General features: G+C 36.3%; 4 protein-coding genes across 6 annotated transcripts; 2 read left to right on the top strand and 2 right to left on the bottom strand.

Annotated features, from left to right (window-relative positions):
* The first annotated feature begins 764 nt into the window (after window positions 1–764).
* LOC107772943 (FBD-associated F-box protein At5g60610) lies at window positions 765–2207 on the top strand. The gene is made up of 2 exons (XM_075223571.1): window positions 765–992; window positions 1125–2207. The coding sequence occupies exons 1-2, from the start codon at window positions 765–767 to the stop codon at window positions 2205–2207; spliced, it is 1311 nt and encodes a 436-aa protein (XP_075079672.1).
* Window positions 2208–4080: 1873 nt separating this feature from the next.
* On the bottom strand, window positions 4081–12353 carry LOC107773874 (signal recognition particle subunit SRP54, chloroplastic). 3 transcript variants are annotated; one of them, XM_075222466.1, is made up of 15 exons: window positions 12034–12353; window positions 11810–11945; window positions 8983–9050; window positions 8808–8909; window positions 8252–8404; window positions 8037–8114; window positions 7739–7864; window positions 7566–7668; window positions 6068–6168; window positions 5759–5896; window positions 5530–5673; window positions 5282–5357; window positions 5075–5160; window positions 4846–4971; window positions 4081–4526 (listed from the first exon to the last, which is right to left on the bottom strand). In XM_075222466.1, exons 1-15 carry the CDS (start codon window positions 12178–12180, stop codon window positions 4419–4421), a joined length of 1692 nt encoding a protein of 563 aa, XP_075078567.1. In that variant the 5' UTR covers window positions 12181–12353; the 3' UTR covers window positions 4081–4418. The 3 variants fall into 3 exon arrangements, with proteins under 3 accessions (XP_075078567.1, XP_075078569.1, XP_075078568.1); XM_075222468.1 differs by having other exon boundaries at window positions 10581–11945; window positions 12034–12271; XM_075222467.1 differs by having other exon boundaries at window positions 10577–11945; window positions 12034–12267.
* Window positions 12354–12756: 403 nt separating this feature from the next.
* On the top strand, window positions 12757–15882 carry LOC107773700 (putative pentatricopeptide repeat-containing protein At3g11460, mitochondrial). Its single transcript, XM_016593117.2, has one exon. It carries the CDS (start codon window positions 12855–12857, stop codon window positions 14784–14786), a length of 1932 nt encoding a protein of 643 aa, XP_016448603.1. The 5' UTR covers window positions 12757–12854; the 3' UTR covers window positions 14787–15882.
* Window positions 15883–17052: 1170 nt separating this feature from the next.
* On the bottom strand, window positions 17053–22930 carry LOC107773814 (rho GTPase-activating protein 1). Its single transcript, XM_075222459.1, has 5 exons — window positions 22021–22930; window positions 18881–19001; window positions 18378–18497; window positions 18029–18259; window positions 17053–17933 (listed from the first exon to the last, which is right to left on the bottom strand). Exons 1-5 carry the CDS (start codon window positions 22482–22484, stop codon window positions 17364–17366), a joined length of 1506 nt encoding a protein of 501 aa, XP_075078560.1. The 5' UTR covers window positions 22485–22930; the 3' UTR covers window positions 17053–17363.
* Window positions 22931–23590: the final 660 nt, after the last annotated feature.

Genomic DNA, 23590 nt, shown 5'->3' with positions numbered 1-23590 from the left:
TTTTGAATGGATTTTTGTAAAATCCTAACGCCTTTAAATAAGGCAATGCCTAGCTCGGGGGGCTGAATGTTTTTAGGTATAACGCTCTTTTAAAGGGCGTTATACCCATTTGAATTATTGTTATGTTAGTTAAATGCATGAGACTTATTGGTGAGCCCACAAAACAGGTATAGCGCTCTTTAAAAAAGCGTTATACATATAACACCTTTAATAACAACGTTATAGATGTATAGTGTTTTTTAAAGAGCGTTATACCTTAACGTCCAAAATGTCTGTTAAGGTATAGCGCTCTTTAAAAGAACATTATACATAGTTAGGTAACTCTTTTTTTTTTACACGCATTTCCGTTTATTTTGTCAAAAAGAATCACAAATGGGTTTCGGACTCCCGTTAAACAGGTATACTTGAAACCGATCCACACCTAATGAGAAGTGAGACGCACATCTTGTGTCATGTCAATCCATTGTATCTAATAGGTACAATTTAGCTTTGATTCAATTGGTTATAATGATTAATTTAAGTATCTAAATAAAAAATTCCGGCTAAGTTTAAAAAGCCGCATAGCTAAACTATTAATTGAACAAGAGTTACAGACGTACAAAAATGGCGCCTCTCTGTCGCTCTCATTCTCTGTGAGACCAGCGGCGCGTCTTGTTTGAGATGTTCGACTGAGAAAAACTTCCGGCGAAAAGGTAATCTCACTATTCATTGAAAAATCAGTCCTGTTCTCTGCTTTTTAATTTGTTCAAAAACGATTTTTTTTAATGGAAACATCATCAACAAAACCCAAGTTGTTGGGTGCATCTATTACCAGTACAAGTGAAGGAATTGACAGAATAAGTTATTTGCCTGATGAAATACTCCACAATGTCCTTTCATCTCTCTACATTTTTGATGTGGTTCAGCTAAGCATATTGTCGAAAAGATGGAACTATATATGTAGGGCAATGCCTTACTTGCATTTTGATATTATTCGCTTTGGTAATGAACGGGTTAAACGGCTTTGGGATTGACAATTGGCTGAGCAATTCAAAGATTTTATCAATTGGGTCTTAATTTCCCGATGCGCCACTAACACTAGACTTGTTCGCTTTAAAATCTGTTCTAGCAATTTTTTTGATAAGGTGGCCATTTTCCGGTGGATTCGTGTGATAACAAAGCGAAATGTTCAAGAACTTGTGTTAAGTTTTCGTCTTGCTGAGCCATTTGAGTTGCCGTATTGTGTTGCAACTTGTGAATCTTTACGAGTTTTGAAATTACAACTGTCTGGGGATATGCTTAAGTTGCCTAATCATTTGGGATTTTGTCAGCTCCAATTGCTTCATCTTTTGGAAGTTGAGTTATCGAACGAGCATTTGATGAGTTGCTTGTTCTCAACATGTCCTCTTCTTGAAAAACTAATACTAGGAGATTGTACTTTTGGAACTATGACTGTGCTTGATATTGCTTCGACATCTCTGGTTTATGTGTATATAGTAAACTATGCTAACAATGGACTAAGTTACAGCAATTGTAATGTCAAAATTTCTTGCCCAAATCTCAAGGTCTTGAAATATGGTGCTCCAATGGCAAAGGATATAATTATAGAGAATCTCTTCCCTATAGAAGTTGTTCACGTCTTCTTTTTCGATGTGCGTAACCCCTTAAAGGAAATTGGCATGCTTACGTATAAGATGATCAAGAATGTTCCTTCTACTTCAGCTTTGAAATTATGCATGGTTTCTGTTCGGGGTGTATATCGGATGGCTCATGAAGTAAGAAACTCTCCGGTCATGTTTTATAAGCTCAAGTCCTTAAAATTGACGGTGGGAATTGATGAAGCTTGCATGCAAGCTATGATATTATTGCTCAAGCATTCTCCTAATTTGGAGGTTCTTAATTTGTTTTCGGATGAGAATTTTGGCTGGGATGAGAACTGGAAGCTGCATGACCCTAGTGAAAGCATAGTGTGCTTGAAATCTCATCTAAAGATGATTCAGTTGACTGGTTTTAAATATGAAGAAAATGAGATGGAGCTACTAAGGTTTTTCCTGAAGAATGCGCGAGTATTGGAAAAATTGATAATTGTTTGGGCCGACTTTGCTGACATATCAAAAAAGGCATCAGAGGTGGTTTTGGAGTATCCCAAAACTTCTTCACATACTGTTGTGACATTTCTTGATGTCAACCCCAAACCAAAAAGATTTTACCGGCACAATATAATTTAAAAGAGGTTTTGATTTGTTGGAAGTATCTATGAGCTGGGGAAGGAAGGTCAATTCAAAGTAAAGTATGGGAGGATGTCTAGAAGTAAAAATATTATTGAAGTTTGGCCTTGAAGGCTGATTTGGAAGGCAAAAAGTCCTACAAAAATAGCTTGTTTTAAGTGGACTGTAGTTAGGAGTGCTTGTTAAATAGCCTTTCTTTATTCTGGAACTTTATCAGCTCCTTCAACTTTTGTTAGGAGATATGAGTCAATGTACAGGAGCTAATCCCATTTTTTATATCTTGAATGTATCTATTGGATGTTGTTTCAGTAAGTAGATTGTAGGCCAAATAAGGCCCCTTAAACGTGGCTCCAATTTTCACTTGGACACCTTAATTGATACTTGTACCTATTGAACACTTGAACTTCCATCAACTTGTACCTATTAGGCACGATTTGTTGACGTGGCAAAAAAATTGTTTCTCACGTCTCTAAAGCGCCTGAGCCTATTCAAAATCATATTTTTCTTTTTTTTTTATTCAAACAAATCTTATTTTCCAAAATCACCATCACCAGTAAGCTCTCACCTCCATCACTGTTAATCCTCCGCCACTGCAGCTATCATTAATTTTTCTTTCTCTGATAATATCAAATATGTCAAACAAAATGTATCAAGACAAAAGTTACCTAAGCAAATGAGAAAAATAGAAGTAAGAAAAGTAAACCCAAAAGCCAAAATGTAGACTTTTGCATAAAAAATATTATCTTAGGAGACGACGGATAGAAAGAGAGTTGTATCATATAAACCCACTTTCCTATGTTTGGAAGTCATATAAAGAAAGTTGTCTGAAAATTCTTAAAGTGCCATAAACAAAAACTGACTAAGTTGAATAAAGATCCCTAATAGAGCTACTGTGGGCTGAATCGGAGTTCTGCCGAAAAAACTGATGGCATCGATTGCTAATGTTGGAATATGAACCACCATTGGTGAAATATTTTTGAGATAAGGTGTAATTAGATGATGATGGAGTTAGACAATGGGAGAGGGGGCCGGCGGGGACGGGTCTGAAGATGAAGAGCGGGGTTTGGGGGGGAGGTTGTGGGTCTGATTTTCTTTTTTCCATTTTTTTCGTTTGGCTCATAGTGTTTTTTGGATTAATTGTAATCAAAGCCACGTGGTTTTCTCTCATTTGTGATTTTTGCTTTGTCATTGCGCTTGAAAATCACTCAATTTATATTTTTTGCTGGCAAGTTATGAAGGGCTTAATAGGCACACATTCATTGGAGTTAAAGTATTCAATAGGTACAACTCTTGATTAAAGTGTTTAAGTGAAAATTGGTCTAAGTTTAAGGGGCTGACTGTATTTGGCCTAGATTGTATGAGCAAACATATGGCACCTGAAGTTTGTTTAAGAATTTCTACTACTGTTTTGTCTTTTAAAAAGTATAGTATTTCACCCATGTCAAATAAATAAGCGTGTCTCGTCATGCCCAACTCGCTCAAAGTTTACTTGGGTCAAAATGGGTAATAACAGGTCATAAGCCTACTCGTCCAACGTTGAGCTAACTTGCCCTCTTTTATTTGGTTTTGCTGAAAAAAAGAAGTGAAAGCTAATGTATTCTTTTAAATTATTCGCTTAAATTCTTCCAAATTTACATAATTACCAATCTTCATATTTGGTTTTATATGTTCGAGTTTGAGTTGCATTCTAAACCCTTAGGTTACACTATTGAACCTGTTTTGACCCAATAATTTGTTGGGTCATTTTAGGTTCAACCTGTCGATCAAGTAAATGAATGAGTCATAGCTCAACTGTTTAAACTTGGGCGGGTTGGACGAGTTACTAAAAAATGAGTTGATTTCACCACCTCTAATCCAAGACCACAGGTTGATATGTGAAGAAATCAAATCTGTAGATACAGTAGAAAGGCAAGAGTTACACAAGAAGGGGGATAACACTACATTGTTGAGAATGCATACAATGTACTATAATCATGTCAAGAACTTCTCTTCCCTACATTACAATCAAGGAATTCTTTTCATCTCCTATCTCCAACCAAGGCCACCTAATCATTTCCTTTTTGCTCTGCTTTCATAAAATGAGAGAGTCTTCACAATTCTCTTGCTGGAAATTGTACTCAAACTCAAACTCTGTGTTCTAGTGAGTACTCATAAATAGCCAGTCAAAGATGCTAGCTCTTCAAAAATTTGATTGACATATAGTCCTATATTTTAGTTCTTGGCCCCAAAACCACGAGGGCCAGGTCTAGTTGATCCCGAGTCTGCAAATTGCTTTCTTGATTCTGACCTTCGCTTCCTCCTTGCAGTACCAGGAGGAGCCTGGAGTAAGTAACAGAACAAGATGACAATTCGAAACCATCAGCTTGAGTTAAAAATAATAAGATGAAATAAGTGCAAATCTATTTCTGCATTACAAAGGAATCAAACAAGAATTCAGAAAATTGTGATTTGAAAGGAATCAACTCATTTCGATCAAGCTAGTTCCTCACAGATGCTTAAAGATCATACATTCTTTTATTTATTTAATTTGTTATAAATATAGTTTCGAGGAGAAAGAAAACATAGCATTTATATCCACATGCTCTAATAAATAGTATGTAACAAGTAATTTCAGCCAAAAATGTAGAAAGATAAGCACCTTCTGTTCAGTTTTAAGTGCCTCCTCAAGATTACTCAGTGCAGGTATGGAACCACCTTGCATAACACCCATCAAATTCTTCATACGTACACGCATTTGAAAAAGTTGAGCAACAAGTTGACTCACCTACAAATGGAAATGAAGTTATAGGTGAGCATGCAAAGAAGTACCAAACAATCTCCAACATAGAATTTACTTTTTAATGCCATCCCTAACACATCAATTTTACCTGCTGCTCAGTTTTCCCGGACTCTTGAGCAATACGTTTCCTTCTACTAGGAGATTCTGCTAACAGTTCTGGTTTCTCCTTCTCCTCTGAGAAAACAATGAAAGACAATAAATTGAGCCGCGACAAATTGAACTAACAGCACTAGTATATGGTCATGTTAAACATAGCAACATGTTGTTATTAGAAACCCGAGGTAAGATGAATAACCTGGTGTCATGACTTCTATCATTGACTCCATTATTATTAAGCTCTTCTCTGCCTCTCGAATTTGTGCAGGAGTAACCTGTTTATGCATGAACAAGATGGAATTTGTTCCCGCTTCGTCACATAAATAAAAAGAAAGGATTATAGCTGATACAAGGTATGCACAGTAACAATTGAAACATGAATTTCACCATAGAATACTTATTACACAGAAATGGAGAGATAGATTTAATAAGAAGCAGGTATATTACCTTTCCCATGCCAGGAATCATTCCGAGAACGCGGGACATGGTACCCATTTGAGCAACTGCACGAGTTTGCTTCAGGAAGTCATTGAAATCAAATTTTGCACTCATGATCTTCTTCTGCAAATCTTCTGCATCTTCTTGTTTCATCTAAAATCATTTATAAGGAGTCAAATGAAACTAGTCGAATCAAAGTAAAGAAAACAAACGAAAAAAATACTTGTTGGTTACTTACAACTTCTTGGGCTTTTTCAACAAACGACAGAACATCTCCCATCCCTAAAATACGTCCAGCCATGCGGTCAGGATAGAAAGGTTCAAGGTCCTCCATACGTTCACCTCTTCCTACGAGCTTAATTGGCTTTCCTGATACCTGTGGTAGTGAACATATACGTGTGATGCAAAATCGCAATTTACTTCAAAATGAAAAAGTTTGACAGTTAAAGAGCAAATCAATGGTTTTGTTGTCTATAACGAACGATCATATTAACATTTGACACAATATAATCACCTATACAGATATCATGTAGTAATAAGAACCCACCTCCTTGACACTTAAAGCTGCTCCACCCCTAGAATCCCCATCTAGCTTTGTCATAATGGCACCAGTAATTCCAATTTCGAGATTGAATGTTGTGACCAAAGCTACAATATCATCAATGTGAATGGTAAGAGAGAGAACAAACAGGAAATTTCCGCTTTCAACATGAAATGAGTGGTAAAGGGCAGAAATTATGTCGATAAAACTCAATGAAAGTGAACTACCATGCTATTTGTTTTGAGATGTTACAGATTTTTATTGCACTATCTAGTACTCCCTCCATCCCTAACTTATATGATGGTGTTTGACTGGGCACGGAGTTTAAGAAAGAGAGAAAGACTTGAAACTTGTGGTCTAAAACATGCCATAGATATTTTTTTGTCCATTAATCATTTCATTAGGGTAAAATGGAAAGTTTAAATTTAATTTTTTCTAAATATAGAAAGATGTCATTCTTTTTAAGACAGACTAAAAAGGGAAGTGCGTCACATAAAGTGGGACATAGGGAGTAACATATTTCAAGAGTTCAAATTCATTTAACAACTCAAACTTGGAATGTCTTGCTCCATTAAAATTTTGTTTCCTTACTAAAAAACTCTTAAGTAAATGAAACTAATTCCTTAATCTCCATATCAACCAAGCATGTCGTGTGAATAGGGGAGTAGAAAATTTCACTAATAAATAGATAAACAGTTAGGTCTGTCAAAGATAAACTGCCATTTAGGGGAAAATGGTTAAATAATGCAGTTCTGAAGCAAGAAAGGATGGTGAAGAACTGGAGAAGACGAGATGAAAGCTGTAGTGGGTTGTTATGGTGGCATTACTAGGTGGATGTTGATGGTGGAAAAAGATGGCTGGTTGCCGCGAGGTGGCTGAAGAGGAAAAGTTGGGAGTGCTATTGCAGGTGGCGGAGGCCATGATTTCAGTAAGTTTGAAGTTGCTGCTATATGCATAAAAAATCATGCATGATAAGACACACTGCTTTGGCAATATATACTTGAATGTCCATTGTTAAGGAAAAAGAGACATCCCTCAATGATATCATCACGAAGCATAAAGATTAGCGAACCCTACTTGTAGATACGGAATTACAATTGACACAGTCAACAAAGTATAACAGAAGCCACACAGAAAGAAAATATGTGATAAGTCACATGACCACTACTCAAAAGCCATTTTTCGCAAAGCTAAACACTGTAAAAAAGCCATGAACTGATGACACGTGTTTGGCCCAGGATATATGAATTCATTATCTGACAATATACCAATATCTTCGAAGTAGTGACACTTTTAGTCAGATCTTACAGTCAAGAAGAGCTGGTGAATGAATATATATCTAAGGTAAAAGTTCTATATAACAACCAGCTGCATAGAAAAAATTTGATGGAGAGCATATTTTTCCAGTTTACCGAAAGCTATAAGGAGCTTAAGATTTTGAGATTATGTGATAAAAAAATTTTATGTACTTGATCGTTCGCATGTTTAACGAGCGTAGAAGTACCTGCAGCTTCTTGGCCAGTCATTGCATCCACAACAAGCAAAACCTCTGTGGGGTTCAGTACCCGTTTCACCTCTTTTAATTCATCCATCATAGCTTTATCTATCTACAAGTTTTAATAAAGACTTAAATACAGAGAAAGTTGTAGCGGAATCCAAAAACTAAGATGATATGACCTGAAGTCGTCCAGCTGTATCCATTATGACTACATCTACATTCTTTCTTTTGGCCTCTTCTAATCCTTGACGGGCTATTTCTGCAGGTTTTACGTCTGTTCCTGCTGCATAAACAGGCACATCAACCTGTTCCCCACTTATCAGTGAACATGAGAATGAATAATATTGCGTTTAGATATTCTGCGTCCTTGTAAAGAAAATGATTTATAGGTGAAGATTGTTAGTGTAGAAGAACGGAAAAAAGCATCTACAATGAAATGACATACAATCTTATTGTTGCTAAAGTGACATGGCCTACCTGTTCACCCAAAATAACAAGTTGGTCAATAGCAGCAGGTCTATACACGTCTCCAGCAATCAGCATGCAACTCTTACCCTGCAAACTTTAATATTAGAAGGTAGTTGGAGAAATGCAGGTGTTCTACGACCATATACGTAAGTGGTAATAGCATGAGAGAGTTGGGGAAGGAAGGCCAGGACGGGGTCAACAGAAGGTGAAGATTGGAAGTGCACCTGCTTCTTTAGATATAAAGCTAACTTTGCGCTAACAGTTGTCTTTCCAACACCTTGTAGACCGGCCAATAGTATTATGGTGGGTCCAGATTTAGCAAATACCAGTTCAGAGACCTCTCCACCCATCAGTTTCACAAGCTCGTCTCGTACAATCTATACCAACCAAATGATACAGAGAAAAAGTTCAGCTCGAGCTGATACCCAATTGTGCAAGCAAAATTAAATTAACAACAGAAGGGAGGCAGTCTGGTTACAAACTAAAAATGCTAGCAAGAAAGATAGGATTTTCCCTCCCATATGAAAGGAACAGGAAGTAAAGCAGAAGGAACCGATTAAGACAAAAATCAATATCTAGTTATCACTAAACATCTCTTCAGAAATCCAACACCTGTATGCATAAGTCATTACATGAGTTTCCATGTGCAGGCTAAAATTAAGATCTTTGCAAGACAATTCGGATGCATATTGAGGACCAGAAATATTTAACTTTTTCCTGCTACAAAATGCTTCTACCCATAGGTGTATTGTTCAAAGTCATCAGTCCGATAATACATACTTTAACTAGTTGCTGATCTGGTCTTACTCCTCGAATCAAGCCAGTCCCCACGGCTTCGTCACTAACAGACTGAACAAACCTTCTGACAACAGGGAGACTAACCTGCCAATTAAAGTTAAATGAGAGGCAAAATTTGTTGTATAGAGATCAGCTGCTAAAATATAGAGTGACATACATCAGCTTCCAAAAGAGCCCTCCTGATGTCTCTCATAGGTTCCACAATGTTTTCCTTGGTCAAAACCTCTGAAGCACAAGGAATTCAAACAATAGTCACTTCATCGTTATATCTTTTTCTTTTTTTTGATAAGGTAAATTGTATTAATCAAAAGGGAGAGAACTCCCGTGTACACAAAGTATACCAAAGACGTAGAGAATTTACATCAGAACATGATTCTCTACAAAAGACGCCCAATTTTCTATACAAGTAGGGGCTAAGTGAGTGCACCAAAAAGCGATCAAAGATAAAAGGCTATTCTTAAAATGTGAAAAAGGAGACTCAATCTCCTCAAAAGCTCTCCTATTTCTCTCCCCCCATACTACCCACATGAGAGCTAACGGAGCGAATTTCCACGCCTTTTGCTTTCTTCTTCTACGGAAACCGCCCCAGTTATATAACATTTCCTTTACAGTGCTTGGCATCACCCATTGAACACCAAAGAGATTTAGGATTGCCCTCCACAAAGCTGAGGACACAGGGCAATGCAACATAATGTGAAATTCCCCTCTTTCGGAGATTTTCAGTAGTCAAAATCACTCCCCTTGCCGCTAGCCATGCAAAAAAGCACACCTTTGTGGGCGCCCTAGGAATCCAGATCGAGGAGTATGGAAAAGTGGTCTCCTCTCTCACCAACATACTCTGGTAAAATGACTTTACGGTGAACAAACCATCGCCACGCAAGCCCCATCTCCAAGAGTCGCAGGATGGCTGGAGCATGTCTTGCCCGTATAGCAGTGCCAACAAAACTTGAAGCTCCGCAATCTCCCAATCTTGCATGTTCCTCCTGAATGAGAGATCCCATACTACCCCCCTTCATGCTCCTTGCGAATCTGTTGGACCATCAGTTCCTTCTGGTTTGAAACTCTGAAGACGTGGGGGAAGGAGACCCTCAAAGGATCCTCTCCACACCACCTATGATAGCAAAAGCTGATTCTCCTTCCATCCCCCACCCTGTAAGTGATGTTGCCACTGAATGCTTCCTAATTCTTCATGATACTCCTCTACATGCCACACCCGAAAGGTGTTGTGATCGCCTTGGTCCTCCAACCCCCTCCCGTTGAATCATACTTTTCTACTATGACCTCCCTCCATAGAGCATGCTCTTCTACCCCGAATCTCCACAGTCACTTTCCCATTAAAGCTCTGTTAAATACCCTAAGATCTTTCACTCCAAGTCCACCCCACTTCTTTGGGGAAGTGACTGTTTGCCAATTCACTAGATGAAACTTTCTAGTTCCATCCGCCGCATCCCATAGAAAGTTCCTTTGGAGTCGCTCCAGTTTTTCTGTGATGCTCACCGGTGCTTGCAACAGGGATAAGTAATAGGTTGGCATACTCGATAAAGTGCTTTTGATAAGCACTTCCTTACCTCCTTTTGACAAATACCGTTTCTGCCACCCTGCTAATCTTTTTTCAACCCGCTCGATCACTGGATTCCAAACCGTAGTATCCTTATATGAAGCGCCCAAAGGGAGGCCCAGGTAAGTAGTGGGAAGGGAGCCCACCTTGCATCCGAGAACACCAGACAAGGCATCAAAATTAGTAAACTCACCTACCGGAAAAATCTCACACTTGCCGATGTTGATTTTGAGTCCTGATACTAACTGAAACCACTGCAGGACCTGCTTCAGGTAGGTCAACTGATCCATATCGGCATCATAGAAAACCAGTGTGTCATCCGCAAAAAGCAAATGTGAGACTCTTCGGGCACTGAGCACCCCAATCGGAGCTGAGAATCCTCTCAAGAAGCCTCCGTCAGCCGCACGATTCATCATTTTGCTCAGAGCATCCATGTTATAACGATTAGGGATATACATGTTAAAAGATATAACGATTAGGGATATAGAGATTATGATTAAATGTTTGTAATATAAGTACTCACTCCATTTATCTTTGGATAAGAACTTACGTTTTTAACAATTAAACACTTTCCAATAAATTTATTCATAAAAATTTATGGTGTCAATCAATAACATGTAGAACAAAAAAGGAGAAGTGCATCCCTGTTAAATAGATACCGAATGATCCACATCTGTTCAACAAATCTCAAACACATAAGCAATCCATAGATTACTCTTTCACTAAGAGCTATGCCATTTCAGCAAACTCAAGATCAATCATTTCTTAAGCTAATGATTCTGCTTATTTCAAGTTATCTTGGAAGTACACGCGCGCGCAGGGAGAGAGGCCACAACAGAACGTGAAATTCTTGTACAGTGATATGTAAGGGTTGTTTGTACTTCAGCCATCACGATGAGCTCATAAATTGCAATGCATTTTAATTTTTGTAGAATTTAGTACAATCATTCACAAATTGACACACTTTTTCAGATATATCTTATACACTGCAGTACAAGAAGTTTATTTAATATGTCTCACTAAAGCATAGTATACATTACAGAATATATTGAGTAAATACATTACAGTATACTCCCTACGTTTCAATTTAGACGAGTTAGTTTGACTCGGCACGGAGTTAACTTGTGATCTTAAAAGCTTAAGGTGTAAAAGATTTGTAGGGTCATCACATTTGTGTGATTATAAAAAATTCTAATTTAAGGGTAAAATGGATAAAATGAAGGTTTAAAGTTGAATTATTTACAAATTTAGAAATATGTCCATTTATTTTAGAACAGATTAAAAAGTAAAGTATATCGTCTAATTTGAAACACGGAGCGAGTATTTCTTATCATAAAAATGGTTTCTTTGAAAATAAAAAAGGGAAAATCCAATCATTTCATAACGTAGATGCAATTAAATTTTTTTCTGTTTTTTGTTCCTTTACCTTCTCCTTTGAGCTTATTCCAAGCTGATTCAAGTCCACTAGTGAGCTGTCCAAACATCTCAGCTCTAATAACTCCACGCATTTCTCTTCTTGAAATAACCACATTCCTTGAATTGATCACCCTCCATGTATCCCTCTACACAAAAAAATTGAATCTTTTTTTTAAAAAAAGCAAAAAGGAAGAAAAAAAAAACGAAAGTAACAAAAACTGAAAAGGGTGTTACAGTGAATGAGTTTCTTGAAGAAAATGAAAGAGAATGAGTTGAACCAGTCCCAGAAAATGGAAGTTTAGAAGTTGAGAGGGTGGCTTTGGAAAGTGGAAAGAAATGGTGGGAAGACATAGTTGAGGAGAAAGAAGCAGTGGCTTCCATTGAGAAATTGAGGATTGAAGATTGAAGATTTCTTCTCTTCTTTTTGTTATTCTTTACACGGTTGGTTTATCCATTAGAACAAGTGTTATCTATTGGTCTATCGATTAGTAGCTACTATTGTACTACTATTCAAGTTGCAGTGTTGTGTGCATCGCGGACTACCCTAGTATCCTACTCCACCAATTGCTTGTTGTGAGGTTAATAAGGGGAAAACACTTTAATACTGTAGTAAACAATTTCGTTTTCAGCAGGGGAGAATCCAGGATTATGATATCCGATATCTTAATTCAATAATTTTGGCATAGAATATAAATTTATGTTTGAAAATTCATCAAAATTACATAAATATCAGATATGAACTCATAACTTTAAAAAAATATAATGAGTTCAATTAAAAAATATAATAAGTTTGAATCCGAGACTTTGGTTAATGGTGAAAAGTTACCATCCACTTATTTTGCTATCTTTTCTTTTTAGATAATAGCTCACCACATTTAACTTTCATTTAATTAATTAAAATGTGTCTCTTTAGTTCCTTTATATAGGAAATGTATTATATTTGGACTGTATGTAGAACTATATTACCTTTAAATATAGAGTAATAATGCGACATAGCAAAATGATCAAGCTACTATAAAATGCATAAAACCAAGTAATCACCCTTTGTCTGAATAATGACCAGACACCTCCACAAAAATACCAGATTCTTGTCACGTTTCAATACTAACATAACCACCATTATCACCAAATCCGCGAGCTTCACTACTATTACTACTACTACTACCCCATGGAATACGCAGTTGAGAGATCTCTCAAAACATGGTCAATACTACAACGCACTTATTCTTTACCGTCAAATGCTCCAATTTGGAGCTACCCCAAATGCTTTCACTTTCCCTTTTATTCTCAAATCTTCAGCTTCTCTTTCCCTTCCCACCACTGGAAAACAACTCCATTGCCATGTCATAAAGCTCGGATGCAAATCTGAGCCTTTTGTTTTAACTGCTTTGATGTGTATGTACTGTAAATGCAAGTTAACTGAACATGCACAGAAAGTGTTTGATGAAATTCCTCATAGAAATCTTACTGTTTGTTACAATGCTTTGATATCTGGGTATGTTCAGAATGATAAGTTCTTAAATGGGTTTTGTTTGTTTAGTGAAATGAGGCTGCGAGGAGTGGAATTCAACGCGGTTACAATTTTAGGATTGGTTCCAGGCTGTACTGTTCCGGAGCATCTGTGGTTGGGAATGTGCTTGCATTGTTTGAACGTTAAGTGTGGATTGGAGAATGATTTAGCTATTGCAAACTGCTTGATTACAATGTACGTGCGTTGTGGTTTAATGGAGCTAGCGAGGAGGTTGTTTGATCACATTCCAGAAAAGGGGTTGATCACTTGGAATGCAATGATTTCTGGTTATGCGCAAAATGGGTTGGCTGCTGAAGTTTTGGAGCTTTATCGTGAGATGGAATTGTTGCAAGTGGATCCTGATGCGGTTACATTTGTTGGGGTTCTCTCAGCTTGTGCTAATCTTGGTGCTCAAAAGATTGGTTTTGAGGTGGAACAGAAAATAAGGTCTAATTGTATGTGGTTTAATATATTCTTGAAGAATGCTCTAATAAATATGTATGCTAGATGTGGTAATTTGGCGAAAGCTCGGATTATATTTGACGAGATGCCAGAAAAAACCTTGGTGTCCTGGACAGCAATAATAGGCGGCTACGGAATGCATGGTCTTGGAAACACGGCTGTGGAGCTTTTTGATAAGATGATCAAGACTGGCATTCAACCTGATGGTACAGTTTTTGTTAGTGTTCTGTCTGCATGTAGTCATGCAGGGTTGACTAAAAAGGGCTTAAATTATTTAGATCTAATGAAGAGGGAGTATGGATTGAAGCCAGGTACAGAGCACTACTCTTGTGTTGTGGATCTATTAGGTCGTGCTGGTCGACTTGAGGAAGCTCGCAAACTTATTGAATCGATGGAAGTTGAACCCGATGGTGCCGTGTGGGGTGCCCTTTTGGGTGCTTGCAAGATCCACAAAAAAGTTGAACTTGCAGAATTAGCGTTTAACAAGGTTGTTGAGCTTGAGCCCACAAACATAGGGTATTACGTGCTACTTTCCAACATCTACACAGAGGCAAATGATTCAGAAGGTATATTAAGAGTCCGATTGATGATGAGAGAACGAAAGCTTAAAAAAGATCCAGGTTATAGCTATTTTGAGTGTAAAGGGAAAACCCACCTCTTTGTGGCTGGTGATATAGGTCATCCTCAAACAAAAGATATATACAAAATGTTAAATAGATTGGAGGATACTGTAAATGAGCATGGAAGAGCAGACAAAAATGGTCAAGAGGTAATAAATCAAGAACCTCCTAATATTATGAGTGTGCATAGTGAACGTTTGGCAATAGCATTTGCTCTCTTGAACACTGAAATAGGGACTGACATTCTTGTTATAAAGAACTTGAGAATATGCGGTGATTGTCACTCATTTGTGAAGCGGGTTAGCAAAACTGTGGATCGTTTATTTGTGGTCAGAGATGCCACCCGTTTCCACCATTTCAGAAATGGTACATGTTCTTGTAATGATTACTGGTGACTTTTGAGACTGGACAAATGATAACAAGGACTGAGCAGTGAAGACAGAGATGGAACAGGATGAAGTATGCTCTCCAAATCTAGAAGCCAGAGGCAGTTCGCTGCAACTTTGCAAGGGATCATAATATGTGTCAAAGGTTTAATCTTCCGACTTGACGTATTTTGTCCATATATAAGAAAGTGCATGCTTAGATCAAAGTAGTTGAAAAGTTGAGTGACCATGAGATACGAATTGTCATTACAGATGAAAGAGGATATAGGTTGGTTCCTTGCTGCTGGGCCTTAGAGCTACTGCCATCATTAATACAAGTCTCTCAGTTGCTTGACTATATCCTGTTTCAAAAATTTTCATCACAATAAAATAAGTGCAAACAAGGGACCAGCTTTTGAGAACAGATGCATTTGGATGTTTGATGGAGGCATCTCTTGCTTCCTTGAGCACAAGTTTGACTCTCTTGCTTCCTTGAGCACAAGTTTGACATCAGGGGCAAGCATGTTGACTTTTACTATGATTGTCTACCTTTCAAGGAGGGACAGGAATTTGGTTAAATTCAGAATTCTAAAAGGTGTAATATCATTACAGCTAAATCAACTTAGTCGCCTTTGGAACTTAATGCTTAGTCACATTCAAGATCTCTCCTTCCTAGTCCCTATTTCACCTCCTATTGAAAAGGAGTGTCTCGGATGAGCATTGACAACAGAACTGTATTAGTTACATCATTCTACAAAGTGTTCATTGATCATGAAATTCATGTGTTTTACTGGAAAGCTAAGTCTAGTGGAGACTGACGGATCGTGGTCGTTCGACCAGTGCACATTTCAAGTTGACCTTGAAATGAAACAAGACTTGCAAGTTGCAATTGGTGCCATGAGTTTGAAGAGTCTTCTAATTTCTCTCTAATGTAATATGACTAGAGAATCTTTGATTTATGTTCTTGTTCTGTTCTCTTTTGTGCAATTCTAGTGCCTCACTGAAAGAATAGTAGTGCAACTCCCAGCATATGATATTACAGAAGACTGCTATCCACAAAAGAAAACTGAACTGGCCATTTTACAAACAAGAATGGTGAATAATGAGAATTCTTGCACTTTTACAATCTGTTTTTCCAGCATAAATTATTGGATCCAATAAACTAACTCAGTCCAACACATGGTTTTGATTTGTCTGTTAAAATAGCCAATGCCCGCCAGAAACTATGCTAGCAGAAAGTTGCTGAACTGCCCTTTCCAAAGAAGACTTGCTGAATTGATACTCTGAAGCATGAGCTCACCACTACAATGATTCTAGTGTTACGTTGTCAAAGTCAACACCGTGACCAATTTAACAATCATTATCTCAAACCAAAAACTGTAGAGAAAATAAAGAATTGAACCTTACTTTGGAGATGGGGGTGCAATAGGAGTTAAAAGGGGGTAAAGAACTGAAAATTTTCCCACGAATACAACATTGGATCCTCATTCTTGAAAAGCCACTAAGCATTTAAATTTTCTGCAAAGAAAAAAGTGCAAAAATTGAGTCTCTTTTAGATGAACATCTACAGATATACTGATGTAGTAATTTCAAAAGAGCTAAAAATTAAAACCCATATGCATACCAAATTACCAATTCAATGAATCAAAAAGTTTCACGAGTTTGAAGGATTAGAAGAAAATCCGGTTTTTCTTCAATAAGGTGAACCGGAGGATAAATATTATATTTTTTAAAATGAATTGTATTTCAGCCCCTAAAGTGTATAAGATGTGATACCTTACTCCCATGAAGAATTGTTATTGGCGTTTTGGTTGGAAAGTTGGTTGAATTTTTCTTTTTCTTCTTTTTTCCTTGCAAATTTTCTCTTTTAGTTTTTCAAACTTTGTTTTTTTAAATATTCTTTTTTAAACATATTGGAAAAAGTTACATTTTCCAAAAAGAAAAATTGCAAAAAACTTCACCGCTTGAGCAACAAGGATGAATTTTATACTTTATAATTAACTTCAACTGAATTGCAAAATCAAACTAGAAATGAGTAGTGCATTCGGACCATCCATATCCACTTGCAATGGTGGATGTAGAGTTAATAGGTATCTAAAGTATGCGTGGTATGAGTTGAATTTTGACGCGGATATAATATGTGTTAAGAAAATTCACTAACAAAGTATAAATAATTAATTTTGAACCCAGTAAATCAAATAAATTATAGTAGAATTCCCAGCTCGAACCCATAAAGTTCAAATCGTAGATCCGCCTCTGCCATCACTATTGCAATCACATAAGCAATTTTCCCCTATAGAATGGTCACTTCTTTATGTCAAAAGGAAGATCACATTCAAAAGTTGAAAACCACAGCAGTATTCAGTTTAGTAGAAAACACATAAATTAACATTCATCCTGCTAGTTTCCCCAGCCAAACATGCCCATAGGGAAAGATGACAGAATTCCTGTTTGAACTGTACTAAGGAAGTAACCAATATGCAAGCACAGACTGTAAAATGACCCCATTACAACAGAAACTGGATAATACATAGTATTTTTTTTCAAATATAAATCACAACCATTTGACTTCTTGATGAGGAAGCAATGCCCGTTGTGGCGAGTCATTCATCGCCAGGCTTCCACCCTTTCTGTTTGTGAATTCAACCTATCGATGATTCTGACTCCCTTCCCTTTCTCTACATTCGCAGCTACATGAACTATAGGCCATTCGTTAACTTTCTTCGATCCTCTCACACTAGAACTACTTGAATGAACACTTTTAGTCCTCCGGATTTTTGGTTGAATTCTTCCACTTGCTAAATTGACATTACCAACTCCAACCTCATCCTTTTTGCTGTCAGACAGGTTTGAGATTTCACTGAGACAATCACCAAGCGCATGGGATTCATTCTCAACTTTAATCTTTCCCAAGGTAGAGTTAGCAGTGCCAGTTGTGGGTCGCCCTTTGGATATAACGATATCCTCTTCCTCCTCCTCCTCCACAATTTCATTAGATTTCTGACCGATTGTTTGGAACGAACTATGATGCCCGTTTTCATCGAATGGCTCCAGTTCTGGTGCAGGACCAGCTTCTATAACAGATTCTTCTCGGTCTTTCAAGGTACGAAGTATTAGAGTCTTGAGAAAGTTCATAACTTGAACCGCATACATCAAAGCAGTCAAGGGATCCGCCATCTGCAGGCAGAAAAGATTAATCTAAGAAACACAATAGGAGCAACGATATGATTTTGATCGTGTTTCTTTTAAACTGGATGAAAGTTTTGAACTACCTGTGTCATATTTGGAGCGAACACCATAGCTATATTACGTGCGTTCATTTTGTTAAAACTTTCCAGTTGAGCAACATCAGCCATCAAGTTAATAGCCCAATCTAATAGAGCAGCTTCAGTTGGTGGAAGAAGTCTCACAAGCCGAACACACTCTTCTTCTGATTGTGCGCGCATAATCTCCTCCGGTGAGAGAGGGTCCAGAACTCCCCTCGGCAACTCTCTGAACCAAGCCTATTGGAAGCATCATCATTTTATGTCAATTACCATAGAACACTTTAATAATTTCCTCTCTCAAGAATTGCAGACAACGTCGACGAATATATTCTCAGAGCAAGATGCAGAATATTACCTTAATAAGACCTGCTAAGCAATGGACATCAATGTTATCTGGAATTATACCCCTATTTAGTTGCTCCCTGACAAATTCTTCTTGGCCATTTTCAGCATTGATCCTGAATATCCCTTCAGCCTGCAAGTTGACAGCCAAATTTCATCATTGAAAAGTTATACTCCCTCTGCCCCAATTTATATGACACGCTTTCTTTTTAGTCAGTCCCAAAAAGAACGACATCTTTCTATATTTTGTAACAATTCAACTTCAATTTTTTCTTTTCACTCTTAACGAGATGATATATAGCCAAACAAATATCTATAGTTCGTTTTAGACTAAAAGTTTCAGAAGTCTTTCTTTATTTCTTAAACTTTGTGCCTAGTCAAACACTGTGATATAAATTGGGACTAAAGAAGTATAACTTATGAAACCTTTAGGACAACACACATACGGGATTTATGCCTAGTCAAATATTTAATTGATCAACATGACGGAGATTAAGGAGTTGGTTTTCCACAAACCTGCAAGCCACGTTGAGCATACAAGCGCCTTTGCATCATCAGAAGGATTGTAGGGACGCTATTTCCTCGGGAGTCAAATGAAAGCTGCATGCAGTCTGTCGAAACGCCAAAGACTCTTGTACTGCAGAAAATAACACAACCATCAATTAGAAGAGCCTGACACTTCTTGACTAAGACAACAATATGAACATCTTGTTCTTCACCATATAAAAGCTCAAAACAAGGATATGATCAAAAGTTCTGGAATACAAAAGAAGTTACACGCAAGTAGTGTCTCATGAAGTCGAATAGAAATAGAAGATTCATATTGCCGACCTCAACTAGTTTGGGATTAAAACATACTAATTATTATTGCTGCAATAATGAAACGACAGCTTGTTAGGCGAAAAAGGAGACTTCTATGTTGAAGGATGCAAGTCCAGAAGTCCTCGATATATCTCCAAAGGGAATTGGCTCGTGGGAAGCACCTAAGCCGTTTAGATTGAAGAAACAATCGAACGGACTTCTCCTAATTCATTTCCCCAATTGGTACCTTAAAAAAACCATAATCAAGCGAATTGAACCCATCATCCGCTTCCTTCTACTCTCCACAAAATGAAACACAACGAACGAATAACGTTTATGTCTCCTTCGACCTCTCAATATAACCATTTGCTATCGAAACCCTTACCAATCATGAGAAATAAATCGTGAAAAGTCTATTAAATGGCTCACATGCTTCTCACGAACCAATTCCGTCAATGATAACTACCTTCATGTGTTTAAAAAATAAAGGAGACTAAAAGTGCTCATTTTTATAAACATAAAAGGCTAAAACTGCTCAGGTGTAAATTTAAAATGCAAATTATATCGTTCTCTGCTAAGCTTCCACTCTGTTTCTCCGTACACTTTTCTGAACCATTTTTACAGAACAAAAACTTTCTTGCCAATACATAACAATATCTCCATTTACTTAATGAAAATTATACTTAAAGATAGCTAGTTTTTCATGCCAACCTAATATGTGCTCATTACATATTAACATGTAGTCAATTTTCAGCTAAGGATAGTCATCTTGAAGAAAGGAAATTCCAAGATGAAGCAAAAGAACATGTTGTTTGCTTCAAATCTAACTATAGGCTGTTAAAGATTACAAGGATGCACCAATCATCAATTCATGAATATACGTAATCAAATACTTGTCAATTCTACAACATAAATTATTAGCTTTCCCATAATAATTTAAGCCACAAGTACTTCTCCTTGAAACAAGAGCATGTGCTGGACAAGGCTGTCAATATCTTAAACAATTCTAATTGTTTTTCTTTTCTAATGGAACCTACACAACTAATAATATATCTAAAAGAAGCCTAAAACCCCTCTCAAAATCCCATTCTACTATTTGAAAAATGAATGTGACATATAAAAACTATAATATTAAATGTCATTAGAACCCAAAATATTTAAAACAGATACAAGGGAAAACCACAATAGTAATAATAATAACGGAAAAGGGCCAAAATTGTCCTTCAACTATTTGAAATAGCTCAAAAATGCCTTCCGTTTGTTTTTGATACTAAAAATATCTCTGGCGTCTATATTTTGGACCACAAATGCCCTTAAACTGTTAGTCTTGTCATTGAAGGTGACATGGCAGTCCAACTGGGTTAGATTTGCTTATATGGCCATCCACCCAAGCAATCCAACATAGCAAAATTATTTTTTCGAAATTTTTTTTAAAATACAAAATCAACACTTATTCCGAAAAAGTAAAAAAATACCCAAAAAATTATTTTTTTCGAAAATTTATATTAAAATACAAAATCAACAATTATTCCGAAAAAAGTAAAAAAAAAATCGGAAAAATAAATATTTGGGAGTTTTTTTTCTTAAACTAAGAATTTTGTCTTAAACTGATAGAGATTCTGATAACAAGGATTTGATCCTAACAAGTGGTATTATAGACTAAAAGAAGTATCTCTCCCCTGGATTCTGATAGCGATTTGATTTTGTATTTTAATAAAAAATTTACTTTTTTCGGAATAAGTGTTAATTTTGTATTTTAATAAAAATTTTCGAAAAAATAATTTTTTCGTAAATTTTTTACTTTTTTCGGAATAAGTGTTGATTTTGTATTTTTAAAAAATTTCTGAAAAATTAATTTTGCGATGTTGGATTGCTTAGATGGATGGCCACCTAAGCAACTCTAACCTAGTTGGACTGCCATTTCACCTTCAATGGTGAGACTAACAGTTTAAAGGCATTTGTGGTTCAAAATATAGACGGCATGGATATTTTGGTACAAAAAACAAACGGATGGTAATTTTGAGCTATTTCAAATAGTTCAAGGATATTTTTGCCCTTTTCCGTAATAATAATAATAATAATAATAAAGTAACACAAAACACATATCTTAGGCAAGGAATGATTTTTAGAACAAAACCCCACTATAAATAAAACAAGGAATTGTTTTTTTTTTTTTAAAACATATTAATCTGAAGGTTAAGAACCAATCAGGATTGTAGTGGAGTGCTAAGTACTTTTATCTTTAACCACAGGCCTCTGGTTCGAGTCCTAGGTTCATCTTTAACCACAGGTCTCTGGTTCGAGTCCTAGGTATAAAATTGCCTTTGTTACATAGCGTTTTACACCCAATATGCGACTTACTGGCACAAATTCATATTTAGTCGGGCTCCAATACTGGTATCACACACAAGAAATTTGCACAAACAGGTGCCACCGTTTAAATTTTTAACCCCTTTAAGAAAAGTTTTGGGAAAATAGCCTCTGCGCCATAATTTTAAAGCAAGCAGGCAGAATTTTAAAGCACGCTACCAGAATTGCTTCAAAATTCTGACGCTAGGCTAGTCTTTCAAAAATTTCTTATAGTTGTGAAAACATCCCCAGTATAAAAATTACACCGAACACCGAGTGGAGGAAAAAAATAGGAAGCTATCACTATGTGCGAGGTCTGAAGAAGGGTCGGACCACAAGGGTCTATTGTACGCTACATTTCTTTTAGAGTCTATTTCTACGGCTTGAACGAGTGACTTACTAGTCACATGGAAGCTACTTCCTGCCGGGAAACCAATAAATAAATAATAATCTGCAAGTTAAGAGAAAAAATTCTTTTTTTTGAGGAAAAAAAATAACAAACAAACCTGGCACTAGGAGGTCTTCTGGGGACATCGGGTTCAAACTCAACAGGAAGTCCAAGAAAGCCATTAAAACGATCAAAAGTAACATGAGCTACATGTCTTACATTACTAGGCCAACTAATCTCCATTGAAGAAGTAGAAGAAGAAGAAGAAGAAGAAGAAAGCTGATGTTCTTCAACACTAAGAATATCAAAATTGCTACTACAAGCAACCAAAGATTTCCTAAAACCAGTAACCAATAATGTTAAAAGAGACAGCTGATCTCCCTCTTCTCTTTCTCTCCTTTTCCTCTCTCTAATTTTCCTACCAAAAATACCTCCTTCTTGTACCTCTGTATTGTATACATCTACATTGGGTCCACTAATAACACTCTCTTGGTAAGACCCATCATTATCCAAACATGGTATACTAGTAATGGAGCTTGAACATGAAGTAAACTGAGATGGGGTTTGTATAATTTCAGTCATTTTCAAGAAACCCAAAAAAAATTGGATTTTTTTGGTGGGATTTAATGGGAGAAAAAGAAGCAAGAAAAGTTTGGTAGATTAGTAGATTATAGATAAAGAGAAGAAGAGGAGTTGGATTGAAGTAAAGGTTTGGTTTTGGAAGGTGAGATATTAATATCACATCATCACTTTTCAATACATTCTCATTTGTTACACCTTTTTCTTTACCTATTTTTATGGAGTATTTATTGTATCTATGTTGAGAGTAATGGTATGGTTTATGAAAGCTCTGTAGAAAGTAGGGAGAATTTAGTACAGTTTGAAGGGAAAAAAAAAGAGAGAAGAGGGGCTACTTCAGGAAGAAGACAAATGAGTTTATAGAGCCTCTCTTTATTATTTTTCTAATGTTTTGGAGCAGCAAAAAGGGAATAAGAAGGCCAGCTTTAGCTGGACTTGGCTCCTCTACCATGGCACTTTCTATTTCTATGTGTTTTCTCTTTATAAATTTCTATTGGTTAAATATCTTAATTTTTTAATATATAAGTTTTTTATACATTTGTAAACTACATAAAAAAAATTATATTTAAAAGATACTCCCTTCGGTCCTCATCTTTTGGCATTTAGTACATTGCTTAAGGAAAAACTGTAATTCCTAAAAAAAAATATTTTGACTAAATTATCCTTAATTAAAATTTATTTATTTTTAACTTGATACATTGAGATCTGATAGAAGGACACTTAAGTAAGGGTAAATTTGAAAAAATAAAATTAATTCCTTCTTGATTATGTAAAAGGACACTTATCTTGGACTAAAATAAAAAGGTCAAAAGATTACTTATTATGAATAGGAGGAAGTACATGAAAAAGTAAAAATCAAATAACAACTCGTTTAACGCTCGATATTCGAAATATATAATCTTTTGGGGACATTGAAAGTAATTATAGCAGAATATATTTTCCATAAAATAATACTATGTCTAAGGGATTAGAAAAACTAATTCTTGCATAACTTTTAAATTATGAGTTGTCAAAAGTTTTAAGTTTATTTAATAAATTTTAATTTTTTCTTATTTATTGTTGGTTTCAAGAATCTGTTGATAAGAAAAGTTTCAAATATCTTTTAAAAG

Source organism: Nicotiana tabacum, chromosome 10, assembly GCF_000715075.1.
Source record: "Nicotiana tabacum cultivar K326 chromosome 10, ASM71507v2, whole genome shotgun sequence".
In the NCBI taxonomy this organism is placed as follows: Eukaryota; Viridiplantae; Streptophyta; class Magnoliopsida; order Solanales; family Solanaceae; genus Nicotiana; species Nicotiana tabacum.
This window is presented reverse-complemented; position numbering and strand designations above follow the sequence as displayed.

What these genes read in the sequence shown, in the direction of transcription:
- LOC107772943 (XM_075223571.1), top strand. Translation starts at nt 765, where the DNA reads ATGGAAACATCATCAACAAAACCCAAGTTGTTGGGTGCATCTATTACC. An exon ending in TTCGCTTTGGTAATGAACGG is followed by an intron (nt 993 to 1,124) that starts GTTAAACGGCTT and finishes TTTTTTGATAAG; the next exon opens with GTGGCCATTTTCCGGTGGAT.
- LOC107773874 (XM_075222466.1), bottom strand. Translation starts at nt 12,180, where the DNA reads ATGGAAGCCACTGCTTCTTTCTCCTCAACTATGTCTTCCCACCATTTC. An exon ending in CAGATCAGCAACTAGTTAAA is followed by an intron (nt 8,405 to 8,807) that starts GTATGTATTATC and finishes TGGTTGGTATAG; the next exon opens with ATTGTACGAGACGAGCTTGT. An exon ending in CACTTAAAACTGAACAGAAG is followed by an intron (nt 4,527 to 4,845) that starts GTGCTTATCTTT and finishes TACTTACTCCAG; the next exon opens with GCTCCTCCTGGTACTGCAAG.
- LOC107773700 (XM_016593117.2), top strand. Translation starts at nt 12,855, where the DNA reads ATGACCAGACACCTCCACAAAAATACCAGATTCTTGTCACGTTTCAAT.
- LOC107773814 (XM_075222459.1), bottom strand. Translation starts at nt 22,484, where the DNA reads ATGACTGAAATTATACAAACCCCATCTCAGTTTACTTCATGTTCAAGC. An exon ending in ATGCTCAACGTGGCTTGCAG is followed by an intron (nt 18,498 to 18,880) that starts GTTTGTGGAAAA and finishes GTCAACTTGCAG; the next exon opens with GCTGAAGGGATATTCAGGAT. An exon ending in GCTTAGCAGGTCTTATTAAG is followed by an intron (nt 18,260 to 18,377) that starts GTAATATTCTGC and finishes TGCTTCCAATAG; the next exon opens with GCTTGGTTCAGAGAGTTGCC.